The sequence below is a fragment of the Nycticebus coucang genome, chromosome 7 (assembly GCF_027406575.1).
Source record: "Nycticebus coucang isolate mNycCou1 chromosome 7, mNycCou1.pri, whole genome shotgun sequence".
In the NCBI taxonomy this organism is placed as follows: domain Eukaryota; kingdom Metazoa; phylum Chordata; class Mammalia; order Primates; family Lorisidae; genus Nycticebus; species Nycticebus coucang.
This window is the reverse complement of record NC_069786.1, coordinates 18,145,407-18,166,624: the sequence shown is the minus strand read 5'-3', so window position 1 is coordinate 18,166,624 and position 21,218 is coordinate 18,145,407. Positions and strand designations below refer to the sequence as shown.

Below are 21,218 nucleotides of genomic sequence, written 5' to 3'. Positions count from 1 at the left end.
GGCCCATGGAGTGGTTGGGGCTCAGAGGACTCCAATGTGCCGGCAGTAAGAGCTCATGGTGGGGCACAGTGGGTTTCAAGGCTAAGAAGGCAGGCTGGAGTTGGCTTGTGAAAGACCTTATGTATTGGCTGAGGGCCCTATAGAGCTGAGGGATGTCATCAAAAGGGACAATTCTGGACTGAGGGATGGAGTTGCAGCCACAGCTGCACATTCTGGGCTATCAACAAAATCCTATTACTGAGCAACTCCCAGGAGAGGCCTCAGTCCTTGGAAGCAGCTATTCCAAGGGCACGTGGGGGCATTTTGCATGTGACTGCTGATGTCAGTGATCTGGGCAAGACACTCTCTGTAAGTAGTGGGGCTGGCTAGGCCAGAAGCTGGGAAGCCCAGGTAGCAGAGAAAAGATCCCTGGCCTGGGACTCCAAGTCCCTTTCTACTTCTAGCTGTACCATTAACTGGCAGCTCACTTGGACAAATATCTGCCCCTCTGGGCCTCAGTTGCTCAGTAGCTCAGCACAAGGTTTGACCTAGATACTTATGACCCCCGTCTGACTGCCTGCCTCCTGCCCACAGGTGCCCATCTGCGGCAATCAGCCAGAAGCCAAGCGTGCTATCTCAGAGTTGGCACACACCATGGGCTTCATGCCCATGGACATGGGATCCCTGGCATTGGCCCGGGAGGTGGAGGCCATCCCCCTGCGCCTCCTCCCAGGCTGGAAGGTGCCCACCCTCCTAGCCCTGGGGCTGTTCATCTGCTTCTATGCCTACAACTTCATCCGGGATGTGCTGCAGCCCTACGTACAGGAGGGCAAGAACAAGTTCTACAAGCTGCCGTTGTCCGTGGTCAACACCACACTGCCATGCGTGGCCTACGTGCTACTGTCACTGGTGTACCTGCCCGGTGTGCTGGCGGCTGCCCTGCAGCTGTGGCGCGGCACCAAGTACCGCCGCTTCCCTGACTGGCTGGACCACTGGCTGCAGCACCGCAAGCAGATTGGGCTGCTCAGCTTCTTCTGTGCCTCCCTGCACGCGCTCTACAGCTTCTGTGCGCCAGTGGGCCGCACCCATCGCTACGAGCTGGTCAACCTGGCCGTCAAGCAGGTACCCTCCCCATGCCACCCACCCTCCCTGCCCGGCACCCTCCCTGAGCCAGGTGCAATGGGAAACCCTGTGTGCAACTGGGCCAGTTTGTGTGCTAAGGCACAAAGGAAAGCAGGAGAGGACAGTGGGGGTGCGGCTTTAGAGCAGTCAGGGGAGGCCTTGTGAGCGGGTGGTATGTGAGCAGAGGTGGGAAGGAAGGGAGAGGCCAGGGAGCCAGCCGGGGTGGTGTTGCAGGCTAGGGGGCCATGGAGCAGAGTTCTTAGGGAGGGGTGCAGGGGAGCGTGTCTGGCATGTTGGAGGAGCAGCCAGGAGGCCCATGTGGGTAGAGCCCACAATGGGGTAGCAGGAGAGACTTGAAAGGTCAAAGCCAGATTGGGGGGTCAGGGGGAAGGTCTTGAAGGCCAGGTAGGGCTTTGGCCTGGAAGCCTGTGAAAGGTTTTGAGTGGAGGAGGGATGATCCACACAATGTTTTAACTGGCTCATTCCAACTGCTGGGCCAGGAGCAGACGTGGGAGCCAGAGGCAGCTGCTAGGACCCCTGAGGAGGCTGTGCACTCCCAGATGCCAGGCAGCGAGGCTGGGAAGGGGTGGGGACAGCAGAGGGCAGGGCAGCCCTCGGACAGAGAAGTGCTGACGTAGTAGTGGGCCTGGGGTGTGGGTGATCAAGGATGACTGTGGGGTTTTGGTCTAAACACCTGGAAACATGGAGTTGCCATCACCTGAGGTGGGGAAGGCTACACCAGTGAGGGTTTCCGGGTTCGAGGTTTTTTTATTTGGGGTTGCTATTGTTCATTCATTTAGAAAACCACTATGATGCTCCTTTGTTTGCCACCAGGATTCCTGGGGGGGGAGGGGCTTCATGCCAGGCCAGGTAGGGATGGGGGGTGTCAGCTGGACCCTGTACTCACAGGAACAAAATCCTTGTGCTGTGTCCTAGTCCACAAGCTCACAAGCTTTGTGTCCTAAGCTCAGGACAACACTGCAAGCAACACTGCTTTTTCTATTTTCTCTAACTTACTTAATTCCACCTCTAGGCCCAGCCCCTGGGCTGGCTGATACATGGGTTACATGCGTCCTGAACACTGCAAGATCCTAGTTGTCCAGTGGGGTTTGGCCTAGGTGCCAATGATACACTTCTCATCCACCCCATTACTTCAGCCCAGGTCGCCCCTCCAGCTCTTGTTTCTGCTCAGGCTGCAAAGACCTAGTGGTCTTCCTGGTGGGCACATCTCCCATGGGGCCATCACCCCAGAGGATGGGGGACCAGGAGGCCTGGGAAGTGAGACTGCATGCCTCCTGGGAACAGACGTCAGCCCCTCCCTACTCACTCCCTGCTGGCAGCTTCCCAGCTGCCCTCATCCTTCCCCACCCACAGACACCTGGCATCATTGCATCTGTGGGCTCAGACTCTCATCAGAGAAGGGAAGAATCCAGACTTCAGGCAGAGAAGCGAGATGCCTGATGGAATTGAGAGGAAGGGAAAAAAATAATAGTCATGAACTCTTAAAAAGAGCTTGTTGTGTTCCAGCTACCATTCTAAGAGCTATCCATACCGACTGTGAATTCATTTAACATCTATCTCAACCTTTTAAGGCAAGTGCTGTTCTACTCTTATTTTACAGATGAGAAAACTGAGGCACAGAGAGGTTAAGTAACTTGACAAATGTCACACAGCCAATAAGGAGCAGAGCTGGGATTTAGACCCAGCTGTTCTCCAGATCCATGCTAGTACCCACACTGTTTTCTACAGGGAAAACAAATCTGAATTAATAGTTGAATAAATGATCTCAGAATTCAGATCATTCATTCACTCATTAAGTGAGCACCTTCTATGCCAGGCCCTGGGGCCACAGATAAGAATAAGACAGACAGGCGGCACCTGTGGCTCAGAGGAGTAGGCGCCAGCCCCATATGCCGGAGGTGGCGGGTTCAAACCCAGCCCCGGCCAAAAACTACGTAGACACACACACACACACAAAAAAAAAAAAGAATAAGACAGACACAGTGAATTGCCGTTGACATTGCCTCAGCTGGTGTGAGGCAGCATAGAGGCCTTATTCTATACCACCCGGTAGAGTATGGCCAGAGCTCTGGGCATGCGTCCTCCAGCATCATTGCTTAGAACAGTGGTTCTCAACCTTCCTAATGCCGTGGCCCTTTAATATGGTTCCTGTGGATTGTGACCCACAGGTTGAGAACCGCTGGCTTAGAACAAAGGCCTGACCCTCAGCAAGTGACAGCTCTTCTTTTGTCCTTAGAGCCCTGATCCATAGATCAAGGTCTCTCCTAGTGCTAACATTTTTGATGCTACTTAATATTTTCTTACTTTTTAAAAAAGCCGGACCTCTCAGCAGGAGGCTCTGCGAGCCTCCTCAGGTACATTTGCTGCCCAGGAGGTGGCAGATCCAAGCATGTGGGAGCCCCTCGCCTGTGAGTTGGCAGGTGTCGCAGATAGTGGTGAGGAAGAAACTCCCTCCCGCTCAGACCACAAGCAAGCCACCACTCCCTCCCTTGCTGGCCACCCTCCGACTGCCTTTCTCTAAATTCTCTACCCTGCCTAGGCTCTCCTTGATACTGTGTTAACCCAACTCTGCCTTGATGCAAATCCCACGGCATGGAGGGGTGCATGCAAGGTCATCCTGCTCCAGGTTTCAAAGCCCTTTGGGGCTACAGACCCCGGTAAGGTTGCCAGGCAACCATTCCTCCCACAGGACGGGATGGCTCTCGTCCTGTGGGAGGAATGACACCCAAGGCGTCTCAGGCAAAGGGCCTAAACTTGCCCTACAGAGTTCTCAAGGGCAGAGCCAACGCTGATGTGGGTATGTCTGGGTTGGAAGGAGGCCAGAGTTGAACAGAGTGGCCCAGAAGTGGGGAGTTGTCCAAATCTAGAGATGACAGAGCAGATGCTGGAGAGTCCCTGGGGCAACCATGCACCGAGGCTGTTCAGCATTCAGTCCCAGCGCAGTGACTCCCAAAGTGGGTCCTGCCTGCGGTATGGTTTTCCCTCCTGCCCACGGGCACCTTATCACAGCATCCCCACGTGGCCACTCCCCACCCCGCTGCCCACTGGGCCCTGTGGGTAAAGGCAGCATGCTGGCCTAGGCACAAGAAATGCCTTCTCTAAGATTTCCTTAAAGCCCCTGAGCCTGTAGATTTAGAAGCAAAGCTAGATCTCACTTGTAGAGAAAGTCTTTGAAACCACATATATTGACAATATTAGGACCAACAATAACTGGTATTTGCAAAGCACTTTCTAATTTGCTTATGTGTTTCCCTCAGAGATGTATTTCAAGATCAAAATCAAAGATCAAGTTGAAAGATAATGTTTAACCTGCACTCTGTCTTCCTATTTCCCTCACCTCAGACTAAATCAAGACTTGTCTGTCAAAAAACAATCTAAAGCTCTCATTTGACCATGCCACTTCTAAAAACTATTCAGTGACTCCCTACTGTCCTTGGGATAATGGTAGATCCTTATCGGTATGACCACATTCCCTTCCCAACCTCGTATCCCCCAGTTCTCCTGGGACATGTCACTCTTGGGTCCCATATTATCCTCCCTTTTTTTTTTTTTTTTTTTTTGAGACAGAGTCTCACTATTGTCACCCTTGGTAGAGTGCCGTGGCATCACAGCTCACAGCAACCTCCAACTCTTGGGCTTAAACAATTCTCTTGCCTCAGCCTCCCAAGTAGCTAGGACTACAGGCGCCTGCCACAATGCCCGGCTATTTTGTTGTTGTAATTGTCATTGTTGTTTGGCAGGCCCCAGCTGGGTTTGAACCGCCAGCTCTGGCACCCTAGCTGCTGAGCTACAGGCACCAAGACCATATTATCCTCTAAATGGGCAGAGCTTATTCCTCTGGGCGCAGAATACCCATCCTGGACACCTTGACAGCCTGGAACACTCCTATTCCTCCTTCAAAACCCTACCTCTATCTCCCATAAAACCAGGAGATTGGATAAATAATAAAGAAAATAGAAAAAAAAAACCTACCTCTGATAAGCTACCCTAGCCTTTCCCCCTACATCCCTCTGTAATTTGTTGTATTTTGCACATACTCTGTTATTTTTCTTTTTCTTTTTTTTCCCAGTGGTAAGATAGGGTTTTATTAGAAGTTAGAAAGAATACAGAAGAAGTAAAAAGCACCAGTGCTTCTGGAAGGGGGAAAGAACGGAAGAACTCTCTCGGTAGTCTCCACGTGGGCTCTCTTATCTAGGGGTCTTTTTTTTTTTTTTTATCGTAGAGACAGAGTCTTACTTTATGGCCCTTGGTAGAGTGCCGTGGCATCACACAGCTCACAGCAACCTCCAACTCCTGGGCTTAGGCAATTCTCCTGCCTCAGCCTCCCGAGTAGCTGGGACTACAGGCCCCCGCCACAACACCTGGCTATTTTTTTGTTGCAGTTGGCCGGGGCTGGGTTTGAACCCGCCACCCTCGGTATATGGTGCCGGTGCCCTGCTCACCGAGCCACAGGCACCACCCTTATCTAGGGGTCTTAACTCTGTTATTTTTCTTACACACCACTTCATACCTAACTCAGAGTTCCATGACTGGGTCTTCCACACCTTGAGGTCCAGGGCTCCTAACGCAGATTACCAGTGCACATTCACTGAGTGACTGATTGTTAAGTTGGCCACCATGCAGCCAATGGCAGGCAACTAAGAGGCATACGTGTCAAGAGAGCTTGGGGCAAGAACTAAGCTAACAGCCGCTAAGAACAAGAGCACCAGCCGTGTATTATACTAAGCACTTCCTGTGTGCCCGTCACACGCCACTCATTTCGCCGCCATCCTCTTAGTCCTGCAGTAACACAGCAGGAGAGAGGCAGTGAAGCTGTTGGCGGGGAAAGGGACTGCCCAGGATCTCGTGACCCCACCTCACTGGTAGAGTCAGTGTCAGAATCCAGGCCCCTTCTAGACCCTGCCGCCTCCTCCCCCTCTGGGTCTGGTAGGCAGTGGGTAGGCACCGCTCTCTTCCCTCCCACAGCCTGCCATGGGGCAGAGAGAAGGGCCACTGTGGCGGCCTCACAGGTCCTAGGCTGTAGCCCACAGCCTGAAGGGAAATCATGACCTGAGTGCCGTCTTTCCGTCTCTTGTTGACCCCTCTTTTTTGTGTTCTCTGTGTGGCCAATTCAAGCAGCTGTAAACATGGGGGATTAGTAGGAGAATGGAGAGCTATTAAACCTCCTTTCTGATTAGCTGTGTGCGGCACTGGTCACCAGGAGCTCTGAGCACGGTGCTGGGGTTGGGTAAGTCAGGTGAGACTCTCGGGATGTTTGCTGTGGTCGAGGTCCAGGTCCTCACCATCTGCTGCTCCCCTGCCTACCTCATCCCTCCCTTCCCAGCGTCACTGCGGAGTGGAAATATTAGAGAAAAAAAACAAGACATTTTGCGAGCAAATGTGGTATACGTGTGTAATCATCCAAATTCTGACTTGTGACATTAGCTGCCTGATCTTACCAAGACACAGAAAGGGATGACTCATGAAGTCTAGTTGAAGAACAAACAACTTGCAATGAAGACATGAGTTATTCAGGAGCGGTTGTTGACACTGCGAGGTGTGAGTAAGATTTCTCTGGGCAGAGTTACACGGGAGACCTCTCTGCCCTTGGCACACCTTCCAAGCTAATGCTGACTGCAGCCACAGCAGGTCACAGGCACAATCGCAGAATTCTAGACATGCCCTCATCCACCTCTCTCAGGTAGAGAAACTGAGGCCCAGAGACAGAGTGGCCCAGAGTCACACACAACTGGGGAGTCCCCAGACTCCTGGTCCTTTTGAGGCTAAAGGCACCAGAGTGAACCAGCCTGGCCTGAACAGAGGCATTTTTTTTTTTTTTCCAAACAGCAGGAAGAGCACCTAATGGATGGGATTTTTCTGTTTCTTTAAACTTTCTTTCAGAAGCTTTTCAACCATTTTTGCTCAGACTGCTGGATTCATTTTTATAATAATATTTTACCTGGTAACTAGGCTTGTTATTTTTTTTTTCCTGAAGTTGTTTCTCAAAAACCCTGCGTGAGTCATTCTGTTTTGAGAGGCAGAGACCTGCCTACTAAAGCATAGTCACATTTCCTGATGGAAATCCTATTCCATGTTCTGCTGGCAGAATGAAAGGACCAGCATTTCATAGCATTTCTCAGAGCACACCTTGACTTCCAGGAACTCTGCTACCTGGTCTGGTTGAGAAATGATGGTTCTAATGGGAGAACCTTGTTCGGGTGTGAGTGGATGTTGGCCAGGCTGGGGGGACTCCCCTGCAAGTGCCCTCCAGGTGGAGGGGTGGGAATCTCTGGGCTCACAGGGCTCTCCGATTTATGCATCCCAGGGCTTGGTGAGGGACCCAGAGCTCCTTGAAGGCAGGAGTCCTATTTTCTGCACACAGTAGGTGCTTCCTAAGTGCTCAGGTGCTTACTGAACTGCTTGGTGAATGGTTGTCAGTCTCTGTCACTTGCCAAAGTTAGGCCAAAACTATATACAGAGATGGAGAGCTGAGTAGGAAGAGGGGCGTGTGGGGGCTTTGAGTCAGGAAATATTTGGGGTCTGTGTGTGTCTTTGTGTGTCCCAAGTGTAAAGCAGTGACAGGGGACAGTTTGGGACACCAGGAAGATGGGGTTCAGGGGCAGGCAGGCTGAGAGAGGCAGCCAGCAGAGGCATGAGCCCATCCAGCCAAAGGCCTCCAGAGCTGGGATAGCTCCTCTCTCCTGTCCTGGGATTCAGGGGCCAGAAACGGTGTGATGTCATCATACCTAGAGAATCGGTACTGTTGACTTCCCTGGCTTCTTACTCTCCACCAACATGACCGTCCTGGTTGGCTGGCCCCTGGGCAGATGTGTGTAAAAGCCCTGGGAGCCAAGTTTTTAGAGCCAGACTGTGCGGATGCTGAGCCCAGCTGTGCATCTGCATGACCTTGGGAAGGTGACTTGATCTTTGTGCCTAGGTTTCCTCATCAGTAAAATGGGATAATCTCTATGTCATGAGCTGGTTGTGAGGATTCATGAGTTATTGGCTGCAAAGTGCCCATCACAGAGCCAGGCACGTGTTAAGTAGGCTGTGAATGTCAACGGTGGCTGTCTGCTCGTGTCTAAGCATCGGCTTGCCCACCTCTGAGGGCACCAGCCTTTGCCACAGTGTTCATGGTTTCCCTTCTATCCATGTCAGGTCTTGGCCAACAAGAGCCGCCTGTGGGTGGAGGAGGAAGTCTGGAGGATGGAGATTTACCTCTCTGTGGGAGTGCTGGCCCTTGGCACGCTGTCCCTCCTGGCTGTCACCTCCCTGCCGTCCATTGCAAACTCACTCAACTGGAGGGAGTTCACCTTCGTTCAGGTAAAGTAGGTCTCTCCTCTGCTAGTAAGCCTCAGCTTGGCCTAGGAGCACCTCACACAAGCAAGCGCCTTCCCCTCCAAGAACTGCCTCAGCTTTCATCATCCGTGCAGCAAGTCTGTCCTGTCACATGCCAGGACCTTCCCAACCTGGAGGGCCCGTCTAATCCCTGGGACAAGCTTATTCTCCAGACATTCGGGGAAGCCAGATATGGGAATGTGAAAAAAATTAGAGACTAGAGCACTGAACTCTGGGTCAAGCGTCCTCAGCTTCTACAGTTCTTAAACTTCCCAAGCAAAATTCCATGACGTGCAGTCCCTGGGCATCTTGCTGGTCTAGGTAGGAGTCAGTGAGCTAACGAGTGAGCCTAGCCTACCACCTCTCACCCTCATCTCAGCCCTGTTGTTCCCTTAAACCCCGTGATTTATGGTTCAGCGTCCGTAGCATAGTGGTTATGGTGTCAGCCACATATACCAAGGCTGGCAGGTTCGAATCCAGCCCAGGCCAGCTAAACAACAATGACAACTGCAACAACAAAAAAAATAGCCGGGCATTGTGGCAGGTACCTGTAGTCCCAGCTATTTGTGAGGCTGAGGCAAGAGAATCACTTAAGCCCAGGAATTTGAGGTTGCTGTGAGCTGTGACGCCACGGCACTCTACTGAGGGTGACAGGGTGAGACTCTGTCTCAAAAAACAAACAACAAACAAAAAAAAAAAAAACCATGATTTACACATAGCTGATAGAAGGTAAACATTAGGATCACCAGTTTATAGGGGATAAGACACAGCTTCCTCTAAAAGACATCTTTCCTATAAACCAGCGGTTCTCAACCTGTGGGTCGCGACCCACAGGAACTGTATTAAAGGGCCGCAGCATTAGGAAGGTTGAGAACCACTGCTATAAACAATCCAAAGAAAAGACAGTCTATGATCAAATAAATTTGAGAATGATTTGACTCCCCTAAGAGATTTGCAATGCACTTTGACACATGGAAAATGCTAATAATGTCTACAACAAACAAACCTTTGTTAAGCACTTATTTGAGCATTAGCACCCTCCCTCCTGCTTTTCCAAATAACAACTATCAACACTCCATGGGCACTGTCAGAAATGCTGCTAGTACCATAAGTTTCTTTATGCATTTGGTCATGAATCCAATGTTGATTGAGCACTTACTGCATGCCAGGCCATGCATGAGGCAAGCCTATTGCACTAGGCCTGGGACTCAATAAGGAACAAGGCAACAGAGCCATGCTTCAATTTCAGGGACAACAGAGATGGAGATATTCTTCACATTTTTTTAGCATCTCCCGCTGTTCTTTACGCATAATAGCATACTAAGGGTCAGTGTTGGCGGGTAAACTCATCCCTCCCATGGGTAGGAGCTGACTAATGCTGGAGTCTGCCACTGTATTGCGTCAGGGCCAAGAACAGTGATTGTGTCCACCACCAACAAAAATCTGTCCAGTATCTATTCTGTGCAGCGAGGACACAGCACAGGACTCAGAGGGACAGTGACAATGTAATGCTCTTATACTATGCAATTGAATTGTCCCTGATTGGGGATGCTTCATGTACCTTAGAACAAAACAGGGTTGTGATTGTGTGTTTGCTAAAGTGTATCTGTTTCTGAATCTCTGCTCATCTCAGAAGGTCCCTGGAGAAGTGCTCAGAGCTGACACATACTAGCATAAAAGCATCTGCCACTAATCCCCGTGTGCCTCACACCCAAATCTAGGATTTTTCTGTCCCCACCTAGAGTATCCAGAGTGCATGGTTTATCCACAATTAAACAGACTGCAGGTTGCTCCCCTCACCAGAAAGCTGCTCCCTTAAGCAGCTGTAGATTACACGTTCTTGCTCTGGCTGCCTGAGAAAGCCGGTGGATTTGATTTTGTTATCCAAAGCTGTGGCTCTAGCAGCTGCATTTTACTTTACATATGAAAGAGTCAAAATACAAATAGGACTGTCCTTTTGCCACTGTAAGAGCAGAGAGGCTTGGATGGATAGAAAGGCAGGATTTTACTTGTGGAGATCAAATGCCGGATTCTGCCCACATGGGCCAAATGCTGAGACGAAGGAGGCACTATCTCGGCGCCCGGGCAGCCTGGGCTTCAGCTCTCCCTCTCCACCGCTGTATGCTGACCATATCCATATCCTGAGCCTCAGGTTACCTGGGAAAACGGAGTCCACGTGCTGCAGGGACTTCCTGAGCCACACCGAGAGATTATGTGTGGCAGAAAAATTTAAAGCATTGGCTATTATTCTTAGGGTATCCGGTCACATCTCATTGTCCTCGACTAAGCTGCTAACCATCCAGGTCTGAGTTCAGTAGGAGGCGGAGAGTGAGATAGAGTCCAGGAGACTCCAACCCCACATCAGAGTGGTCCAGGTCTGTGTTCGCAGACTGTGGTAGAGACTCACCCGTCGGTCACACAATTGATTCAGTGGGCCCCAAGCAGCATTTCTTACATGAAATGGAATAGAAGGGCAAAGAAAACATTGGAGTGATTTGCATGTTGTAAGGATAGATGTCTTTCAATTCTATTGATTCGGTAGTTATATATACACGTGTGGTATACCTGGTTGTCCACTGGGCATTAGCAGAAAACACAATTCTTACTGTGAGCTGCCATTTCCTCAGAACACTCTTGGGGAAATACAGATAGCCAGGCCTGCCCTTGACCTGTGGTCTCAGATGCCCAGCTCTACTTTTGCAGCTCCCTGGGTGACTCATAGGTCTGCATGCTGCAGTGTGTGGCAACCTCTGGTGGAGGGAACACAGGCAGTGGAGCCAGCAGACTGGGTTCAGTTCCAAGATCCCCAGCTACCAGCCCTGCACCATAAGTCAAAGTTTCTTAGCCTCCCAGGGAGGGCTTCTGTGCCTGTGTCCACCTCATGTGGCCATTGGAGGACGTGAGCTGGACATTATAAGGTATGTAGACCCACTGGTGGCTTGCTGGTTTCTAAGGTAAGCAGCAACCTTCCCCTATACAATTAGCACAGCCAGTGAGTAGCTACCAAAACCCCATCTCCTTCCCTGCCACACACAACCACAATAGCCACCAAGGCTTGGAAACCAGCTGTGCAAAATGGCTGTGGGTCTCAGGGCTCTAGGCTGACCCCACAGTCTTTAATGTTCTGTTCAGCTGAAAACCATCAAAATACCATGTTGATTCTACAAAGAGGTGACTTGTGTTTACATTTTTCCTTTTGTTCCAAAGGCTATCTTCAAATTTTTAAATTTTGGTTTGTGTTTTGTTACTGTGTTGGTTTGTTTTTGGATGTGCTGAGTACTCCTGATTCAACCAATTAAACTTTCTCAGACATTAGACTTGCAGCTCACCTGCACAGAAATACAAGTAGGGTTCAGCACTTAGCACCTATGCTCTTCCCAGAGTTAAAACTTTCTATGACCTTGCACATGCCAGCCATCTGCCTGAAATAATGACAGAGACCAGCCTGACCCCAGCTTTGTGAGCGATTGTCCAAAGCCCCTTCGTGCCATAGTAATTGAGCACCAGCAGGAGATACTGACGACCTGGCTGTTTCTTTTTTGCTAACAAGCTAACGTATAATAAAAATGGCTCTAGCTTGAAGGGGTTATTAATTGCCCCATGACAATCTTACTCCCTCTTTTGGCTTTCTTGGGCTATTTGGGGATTTTTAAATTGTTCCCTAGGAGAGAGCGTTTCAGGGAAGCAAACTTTCTGGAAACGTCCAGGCTTCTCACAGGGATTGGGAAGTCAAAGGCCCTTTGTTACTAGCTGGCCTTTGACTGTCAGCCTTCACTAGGAACCATCAGCCCGAGGCTGGGGCTTCCTGCCATCTACACCAGGGGATTTTGGACGGCAAAGGGATGAGGAGATACAAACAGCTGACTGCTGCTGGTAGGCCCAGGGGCAGCGTCTCCATGCCATCCCTCTGCAGGCCCGGAATACCCAGCTCTACCCATCACTCTCCAGATACAGGGGGCAGTAGCCCACCCGGGCCAAACCCTGGAGCCACAGGGCATGTCACTGAGGGAGATGCTAAGGCCTCACTAGGGCCACCGGGGCCAGCTTCCTAGGCCTGAGTGGGTTCTCACTGCTGCATCACCTGGGCAGGCCACGTGATGCCGAGTGTGGACACTGATAGGCCCTCAGTGCGGCTGTGTCCAAGGAACAGGTAGGTCCAGGCAGAAGGACCTGTGGGGCCTTCTCAACCTGAAGCTGAAGGTGTGGTGATGACAGTCTCCTACACAAGTGGTTTAGTCCTGGCTGCACAACACCATCATCTGCTGAACATTAAAAAACAACAGATGCCTGAGCCCATTTTAATCTGAATTTCTAGGGGGTGGGACTTGGGCACTAATAGTCTCTACAAGCGCCCCAGATGGTTTTCCTGTGATAAAAGGCACTTTCCAGCCATCTCAGGAACTCCAGTAACTCAGCAGGAGGGCCCACAGTTTGGGGCTGGGCCCCTGATCAGGAAACATCAGGTAACTGACTCAGGCTGTTCATGACTTACTCCTAAAGGTCAGTGCTGGGGACTTCTTAGAAAAAGTCGGTGTTGCTCAGAAGTTCCAGGGGATTTGGAATGCGTGATAGACACTTCTGGAAGTAACAAGGATTTGGTTACATGTGACTTATGGTCAAGGAGGCTTCCATTTGGGGGGCCAACCACATTAAAATAACATGAATTATCACCGCGGGTGATAAGGCAAAGCCAACCATGGCTTCCCAGCTGGAGGGGGGTGAGCCAGGAAGTTGTTAAGGAGAGACAAGAAGATCCTTGAAGTGGACACAAGCCAAGAACCAGAGATGGTTAGGAAGAATAGAGAATGTTGTGTTTGGTTATTTTAGTTGGTGCCAAAAAGGTACCTGGGAACCTGTCTATGAAATTATAGTGTGCAGCCTTGGAAAATGTTTAACAAAAGCAATTCTTATGAACCCTGTTCCTTCACTCACTGGTGTTCACCATCGGGGTGTTTGTCCTGGAGTGGGTACAAGCAAAGTGTTGCCCCCTACCGGGGAGAACTGAGAAGGAGGCATGGTGTGGAGTCATACCCACTTAGAAACTTGTCAGGTAGAGGAGGGGACAAATGAGATGGCATCTTTTCAGCCAACCCTGATGCTGACGAGCTGGGCTAGAAGGAAAGCCAGGAGGCCCCATTGCAGCTTCTCTGTGGAAAGCTCAAATCCAGTCTATCAGAGAGCATCCCCGGGTATCAATGTACTACTAGGTTTAAGTTAAAATCTTGCCGTGTCTCCTTGGAGAAAATGCATGTGTTCATTGCTTTATGTGTCACTGTTATTTTCATTCCTTATGTATTAAACACAGGCCTCTCCTGCCCCTTAATCTCTCTTGGTTCTTTGGTGCTTACAGAATTCAGTTAGAAGTGCCCAGGCCTCCTCTCCTCCCCCATGAAGCTCTAGCCCATAGCTCCCTCTGCCATGTCACTTTCTGCCTCCATGCTTCCTCCAGCCCGCTGACTTCAGCTTTTGGAATCGCTTCCCATTGAGTCTGATGAAGCAGTTTGCCAAGCCCAGTGTCGGTAGAATCCAGCAGTAGAATCTGGATCCCCTCCCTTGCAGTGTCGGTAGAATCCAGCAGTGGAATCTGGATCCCCTCCCTTGCAGTGTCGGTAGAATCCAGCAGTGGAATCTGGATCCCCTCCCTTGCAGTGTCGGTAGAATCCAGCAGTAGAATCTGGATCCCCTCCCTTGCAGTGTCGGTAGAATCCAGCAGTGGAATCTGGATCCCCTCCCTTGCAGTGTCGGTAGAATCCAGCAGTAGAATCTGGATCCCCTCCCTTGCAGTGTCGGTAGAATCCAGCAGTGGAATCTGGATCCCCTCCCTTGCAGTGTCGGTAGAATCCAGCAGTGGAATCTGGATCCCCTCCCTTGCAGCGTCGGTAGAATCCAGCAGTGGAATCTGGATCCCCTCCCTTGCAGTGTCGGTAGAATCCAGCAGTGGAATCTGGATCCCCTCCCTTGCAGTGTCGGTAGAATCCAGCAGTGGAATCTGGATCCCCTCCCTTGCAGTGTCGGTAGAATCCAGCAGTGGAATCTGGATCCCCTCCCTTGCAGTGTCGGTAGAATCCAGCAGTGGAATCTGGATCTCCTCCCTTGCAGTGTCGGTAGAATCCAGCAGTGGAATCTGGATCCCCTCCCTTGCAGTGTCGGTAGAATCTGGATCCCCTCCCTTGCAGTGTCGGTAGAATCCAGCGGTGGAATCTGGATCCCCTCCCTTGCAGTGTCGGTAGAATCCAGCTGTGGAATCTGGATCCCCTCCCTTGCAGTGTCGGTAGAATCCAGCAGTGGAATCTGGATCCCCTCCCTTGCAGTGTCGGTAGAATCCAGCGGTAGAATCTGGATCCCCTCCCTTGCAGTCCACAAGGACCCTCACATGCCAAAGAGGCTGCAGTTACAGATCAGCACCTCCCAGCCATTTCCACATTGCAGCTCCTGTAGAAAGTCATCTTTGGGGTGATGCAGGAGCTACTCTTGGCTGGAAGCCACCCACGAGAGCTCACATGTGGCTCAAGGGGTGGGAAGCTCTGTTGTAAAATGGCCCAACCCTTTTCTTTTCTTTCTTTTTTTTTTTGAGACAGAGTCTCACTATGTTGCCCTCAGTAGAGTGCCATAGCATCATAGCAACCTAACTTTTGGGCTTAAGCGATTCTCTTGCCTCAGCCTCCCAAGTAGCTGGGACTACAGGCTCCTGCCACAACGCCTGGCTATTTTCTGTTGTTGTTGTTGTCACTGTTGTTGAGCAGGCCTGGGTCTGATTCAGACCCACCGGCCCCAGTGTATGTGGGATGGTGCCCTAACCACTGAGCACAGGCACTGAGCTGGCCCAACCATTTCTGTTGGAGTCACAATGGTCTCTTCTCCCCATGGTCACTAATCTCCTTCCAGGTGAGAAAGTAGGCCTGGCTTGGTTTCCAGCTGGGGTGTTCCTAACTCAGCACACACAGAGGGCATCTGCATGGAGCTCTGTAGCTTTCTGCGGGATGCCGGGTCACCCAGACTGCAGACCCCTGCAAGCCACTGCAACACCAGAGCCAAATCCACGTGTCATCTGTAAATTATCTATTTGCATTTATCTTTAAGCCAACTTAAAATCAATTCACATTTTATCTGGCCTTAACTTAGGCCAAATATTATCTATGAAATTATGATTTTGGTATGCTGGCAGACACTTGTCACTCTAATATACATTAAAATATACACAAAACTAGTGAAATGTTTCTAAACTTCTTTGAGCCTGATTCTATTCAAAAATCATCTGGTAGCCATTAGAAGTGCAAATAACACAATTAGGGGGAGAGCATCACTATCTTAACTGCATCCACATGGGTCAGTCATCCTCATACACCTTCAGCATCATTCCACTTTTCTGAGGCTCAGCGTTGAGGTGGCTGTCATAGGATCATGCATGCAGAGAGTGACAGGGCTGGATTGGCATTTATTGAGCAATGACCATTCTCAGAGCACTTCCCTAGATATGCAAAATACAGCACTAAACAAAGGAGACCAGTCTCCTACTCTCATGTACCTTCCAGTCCATAGAGGCAAACATTAAACATATAATTTCAAATGCGAAAAGTGAAAGAAAAAACCAAAAGTACCCTTAGAGGGTATATTCCAATGCTGTCCTCCCTCTGCCAGGAGAGCAGGTGAGCCGTGGGCAGAGTGGCTGTGTCTGTTGTCACCCAGCCCTCATTCTAGCCTACTTTTCCCTCCACAGTCCACGCTGGGCTTCGTGGCCCTGGTGCTGAGCACACTGCACACGCTCACCTATGGCTGGACCCGCGCCTTCGAGGAGAGCCGCTATAAATTCTTCCTGCCACCCACCTTCACGCTCACGCTACTGGTGCCCTGCGTCGTCATTCTGGCCAAAGGCCTGTTCCTCCTGCCCTGCTTAAGACGCAGACTCAACAGGATCCGGAGGGGCTGGGAGAGGGACGGCGCCGTCAGGTTCACGCTGCCCCTGGACCACATGCTGGCCGAGAAAACAAGCCACGTGTGAGGTGTTGCGGGCTCTGGACACCAGGAGGGATGGTGTCCTGAGCCTGTCAGGTTTTCTTTTCTTGATGGTGCACTGTGTTGTAATTACGTGCAAAAGGGCAGTTGGAGGTCCGAATTCCTGGGATGCAAATGTATACAGTAATATTCAGAATGACACACACACACATGCGTGTGATATGTATGTACATATATTCCATATGTATAACAGGATTTGCAATTATATTTACTTAGCTAAAAAGTTGGGTCCTTGAGATTTCAACATATATATTTAAAAGCAAGTGCTGATATTGGGAGAAGAGCAAATTGTGCTCTGGGATGTACCCACACTTTTTGTATAGAAGAGGCTTGTCCCTTGCTGGATTCGATCCGTCCATTCCTTCCACTCTGCTTTTGCTCTGTTTCGAGGGCTCCTGTAGAGCCGGGGCACTAAGGTGGCAGGGAAGACAAGGGCTCTGGCTGGAGCCACCCCAGGTGCGTGCAGTGAGCTGAAGTGCCACTGTGAGGAGCAGGCAGTGGACTAGGGGTGGCAGGGAGCCCTGACTCTGTGCCTGGGCAGTGGTGGGAGGGTGGGGACAGGGCTGAAGCTGCTCCATCTAATCCTCCCTGAGCTGCAGAGATTTTTTTTCTCTGCAAGTCAGAAGTCACCATGGAGCCTGCAAATTGATGCTCCTGTGAGAGTGTGAAGTCACCTCCTCGCCAGAGACATTAATGAACCCAGTCTTGAGAACAAGTGTAGTTTCTTTCCCTCCTGTAAGTTAGCGGTGACCGTTCTTTAAACCACTGTGCCTTCTCACTTTTTCCATCATTAGTTTCAACATCTCCCAGGAAGACCTGGAGCAAACCCTTTAGAAATCAGTCCAAGGGGGAGAGGAAGAGCCCATAAGAGCTCACTAGGCAATGGAATTGCGCCCTTTTACGACCCTGCCCGGGGCCTGAAGGACTGTGTTCATTAAGTCAGTTCTGTGGGAAGCACCAGGGACCCCTTCTAATGTCCTCTGCTGCTGCTGGGCAGAGAACCTGCTTCCCAAGCATCCAGAAAACCACCCCAGTTCCAACTTCCTCCTGATGAGTATACATTTCAGAACGGGGGGAGGGTCTTCTTCGCCAAAGCTATAAACCTAAAGTGCAGACCCCTGCCAGGGCCCCAAGACACTTGTCCTCCACTCCTATGCCACCCACCACAGGTTCCTACTGAAACCAGTTGGTCTCCCCTGTAGAGAAAGAGCTGTTCTCGGCTGAGCTCTCAAACTCCCTGCAGAACCAGGGAGATCTGCCAGTGCAAAAGCATCTTTGAACACAAGAGGAGGGGAGGTCTCGATGGGTCTCCTGGGCCCTAAGTCATCTTCTGATGGGACAAAGAGATTAGGGCCAGTAAAGGCTAACCAGAGGGGCCCAGGCGAGTTGGCTCACACATGTAATCCTAGAACTCTGGGAGGTGGAGGCAGGTGGATCACCTGAGCTCAGGAGGTTGCGACCAGCCTGAGCAAACGTGAGGCCCCATCTCTACTAAAAACAGAAAAACTAGCCAGGTGTTATGGTGGGTACCTGTAGTCCCAACTACTCGGGAGGCTGAGGCAAGAGGATCTCTTGAGCCCAGGAGTTTGAAGTTGCTGTGAGCTATGATGCCACGGCACTCTTCCCAGGGTGACAGAGTGACACTGTCAAGGAAAAAAAACAAGGGTGACCAGAGAGAGCCATGAGATGATATTCCCCTGCCTCCTCTGGGAGCTACGTGGGCTCACATCTGTGAAGCACATTAGGATCCTTTAGGGAAACAAAGCAGGAAGGAGCAGCCCAGTGTAAGATCATCTCATCAGGCCTGAGACTGGTGGAGGGAAGGCCGTGCCTCGAAACTCTGCTTCCTGCAGATGTTTTCCATCTGCTGCCCTAAGGCTGAGTGGCAGAAGCTTGTCTCTGCCAGCACTGATGGAGCATCAGCTGTGCCCCCACAGAGCCCTGCTGAGAAGGAGACAGGTGAAGTAGAGATGTTAGCATTTGATGGCACAGGAGGGCCCATCGATTACCTGCCAATAGGAAGCAGAGACTGTGGGCAGTGGAAACCCACCAGTGATCCCCAACTCCAGCGGGTGCTGGCCACCTTCCTTATCTGGCCCAACCTGGCCAGGTGGTTGCTTACACCAAAGATGCCGACACAGAGCCAAGGCCAGTGGACTTCCTCCCCTTCCCCACTCACTGAAGGCCTCATCAGGAGGGAAGCACTTCCAAGGTGGGGGTCAAGCAGGGACAGGCACCACTGATAGCCTGTCGTCTACCAGCTGGACAGCTGGCTCACAGAAGGCAGGTGGGATGATGCTGGGCCCTGATCTGTGACTGCTGCCTCTCTTCCCTACCTCACCAGGCAGCTGGCAACAGCATCCCCCGAGAACACATCACTCCCTGCAGCCTTGTAAATTCTCTGTGCCTCTGGGTACACAAGTGCCTCAACCAACATACTCCAAAAATCCTAAATGCCATGGTCTGAGGTTAACATCTAAAATCTATGCCATTGAAAAAATCTGTGTAATATTTTTTAACTTTATAGACCTTGTCTAAAAAGCAGCAAAAATAAACACATAACCCTCCATGAATTTCAGGCTTTTATTTCACTTGCCCACTTGCTCACTGACCCGGCCAGCAGCCTTCTGATTGGAGTCTGCACTCAGTGGGCAGTGTGCAAGGTTTGGGGGCTGCCAACGTGGACGTGGAATCGTCTGTGCTTGAGCTGGCCACTGAGGAAGGGCAGACATGCAGTGGCAGGCTAGGGAGGAAGTGGGTGGATCCGGGGGGCAAGGTGTGCAGTGAGGGATGGGGACATGGAAGAAGGAACCCAGGCCAGCCAGCACAGGGAGGGCTCCCTGGAGCCGTCTGAAGGCTGAGGTCCTGAGAGTACGTACAAGCAGCAGCACTTCTCCAACTAGGAGGCGACCGTGAGTCTCTTAGGGATGTCGTTCAAATGCAGATTTTGACTCATGGGTCTGGGGTGAAACCCAGATTGTGTTTTTTTTGTTGTTGTTGTTGCTGTTTGTTTGTTTTTTGAGACAGAGTCTCACTATACCACCCTCGGAAGAGTGCTATGGCATCACAGCTCACAGCAACCTCAAACTCTTGGGCTTAAGCGATTCTCTTGCCTCAGCCTCCCAAGAAGCTGCAACTACAGGCATCCACCACAAAGCCCGGCTATTTTTTTGTTGCAGTTGTCATTGTTGTATAGCTGACCCAGGCTGGGTTTGAACCTTCCAGCCTTGGAGTATATGGCCGGTGCCCTGCCCACTGAGCTACAGGTGCTGCCGAGATTGTACATTTCTTTCTTTTTTTTTTTTTTTTTTTGTAGAGACAGAGTCTCACTGTACCGCCCTTGGGTAGAGTGCCGTGGCATCACACTGCTCACAGCAACCTCCAACTCCTGGGCTTACGGGATTCTCCTGCCTCAGCCTCCCGAGCAGCTGGGACTACAGGCGCCCGCCACAACGCCCGGCTATTTTTTTTTGTTGTTGCAGTTTGGCCGGGGCCGGGTTTGAACCCGCCACCCTCGGCATATGGGGCTGGCGCCCTACTCACTGAGCCACAGGCGCCGCCCGAGATTGTACATTTCTAATAAGCTTCTGGTGACACAAAAGGTGCTGCTCCCTGGACGAGCTGAGGAACAAGAGCTTAGATGGCTTCCCTTGCTGCAGCCATGCTGTGCAGTCTATGGCACACAATCCCGTGCGCACACACCTCTGCCCTGTGCATCTTCCCAGGAGCCTGCTTCCCCTGGCGGCCCCAGTGAGGTATGAGTCTGCATGCTGCTACCACCAACTTGTCCCCCGAAGGGCAGAGTGGGGAAGCGCTACATCCCTAGAACCACAGTCTAGAAAATGCGGGGATTTCTTCAGAGTCCATGTATACCCATCACGCAGCCAAGGCTTCCTACGGAAGCAACTGGACTGTCTCACGGCCTGAGAGAAAGAAGAAACCCAGTGCAGAAAGCAGTCTAATGGCTAAAACCATTTCTTGGGAACAATAACTAAAAGGTGGCCCTGTCATTTAGAGTCCATGATAAGTGTTTTTCAAAGAACAAACCATGGCCAGAAAATAACTTCACTACAAAAACTTTTCAAGGCGATAAAATTTCCTGCTTGGAGGCTCACTTTCCTACTCTGTCTTTCCAGGCTTAATGTTGGAAGAGTTAACTTCACAAAGAAGTAACAAAATAGGTGATGAATATCACTACTAAGGTAGCTCACGTAAGAACTAAGGAATAACCAAGATAATTCTTACCAGTTACAGAGATAAAGTTATCATTCAGCTATTTGACTGAATCTTTGACTGAAAAGTTGAATCTTTTCCAAAAGTAATGATGTTGGCCCTCGAAGTACAGAAATTCTCTTGCACTGGGTCACTTGCCTGCTCACCAAAAAGCAGAAATTCTCAATCCCATCATAAAACACATACTTTTTAAGAAACTGCTGAACTCACGGGAGGTAAGGGAAATCACTCAGGTATAAGATAAATGGAAACAGATATAAACCATCACCATTTTTTTCTAACACATATTTTGAAAATCTCGTTTAACCAACCTGAAATAGAATTTGGAAATAATATAACCTACCTATGCATATAATTTTTTAAATCAATTTAATGTCTTAATTGCAACATAAAGTAGAAATAAAGATAAACAACTTATACTAAAATATACTCATGGATACATGTATAATAATAACGAATAATAACTAATATAATAAGTAATAGTCTTACAATAAATAAATTGGTTTTAAGATAAACACAATGATATTCATCTA

At 50.3% G+C, this 21,218-nt stretch overlaps 1 protein-coding gene across 2 annotated transcripts in view; it reads left to right on the top strand.

Annotated features, from left to right (window-relative positions):
* The window catches only part of STEAP3 (STEAP3 metalloreductase), a 42,635-nt gene extending 23,616 nt beyond the window's left edge, over positions 1–19,019 (top strand). The window contains exons 3-5 of one of the 2 annotated variants that reach the window (XM_053597187.1): positions 574–1,101; positions 8,260–8,424; positions 16,157–19,019. In XM_053597187.1, the coding sequence (XP_053453162.1) occupies positions 574–1,101; positions 8,260–8,424; positions 16,157–16,438 (975 nt within the window). In that variant the 3' untranslated portion in view covers positions 16,439–19,019. The remainder of the gene's footprint in view (positions 1–573; positions 1,102–8,259; positions 8,425–16,156) is intronic. The other variant, XM_053597188.1, reaches the window with a different exon arrangement.
* Positions 19,020–21,218: the final 2,199 nt, after the last annotated feature.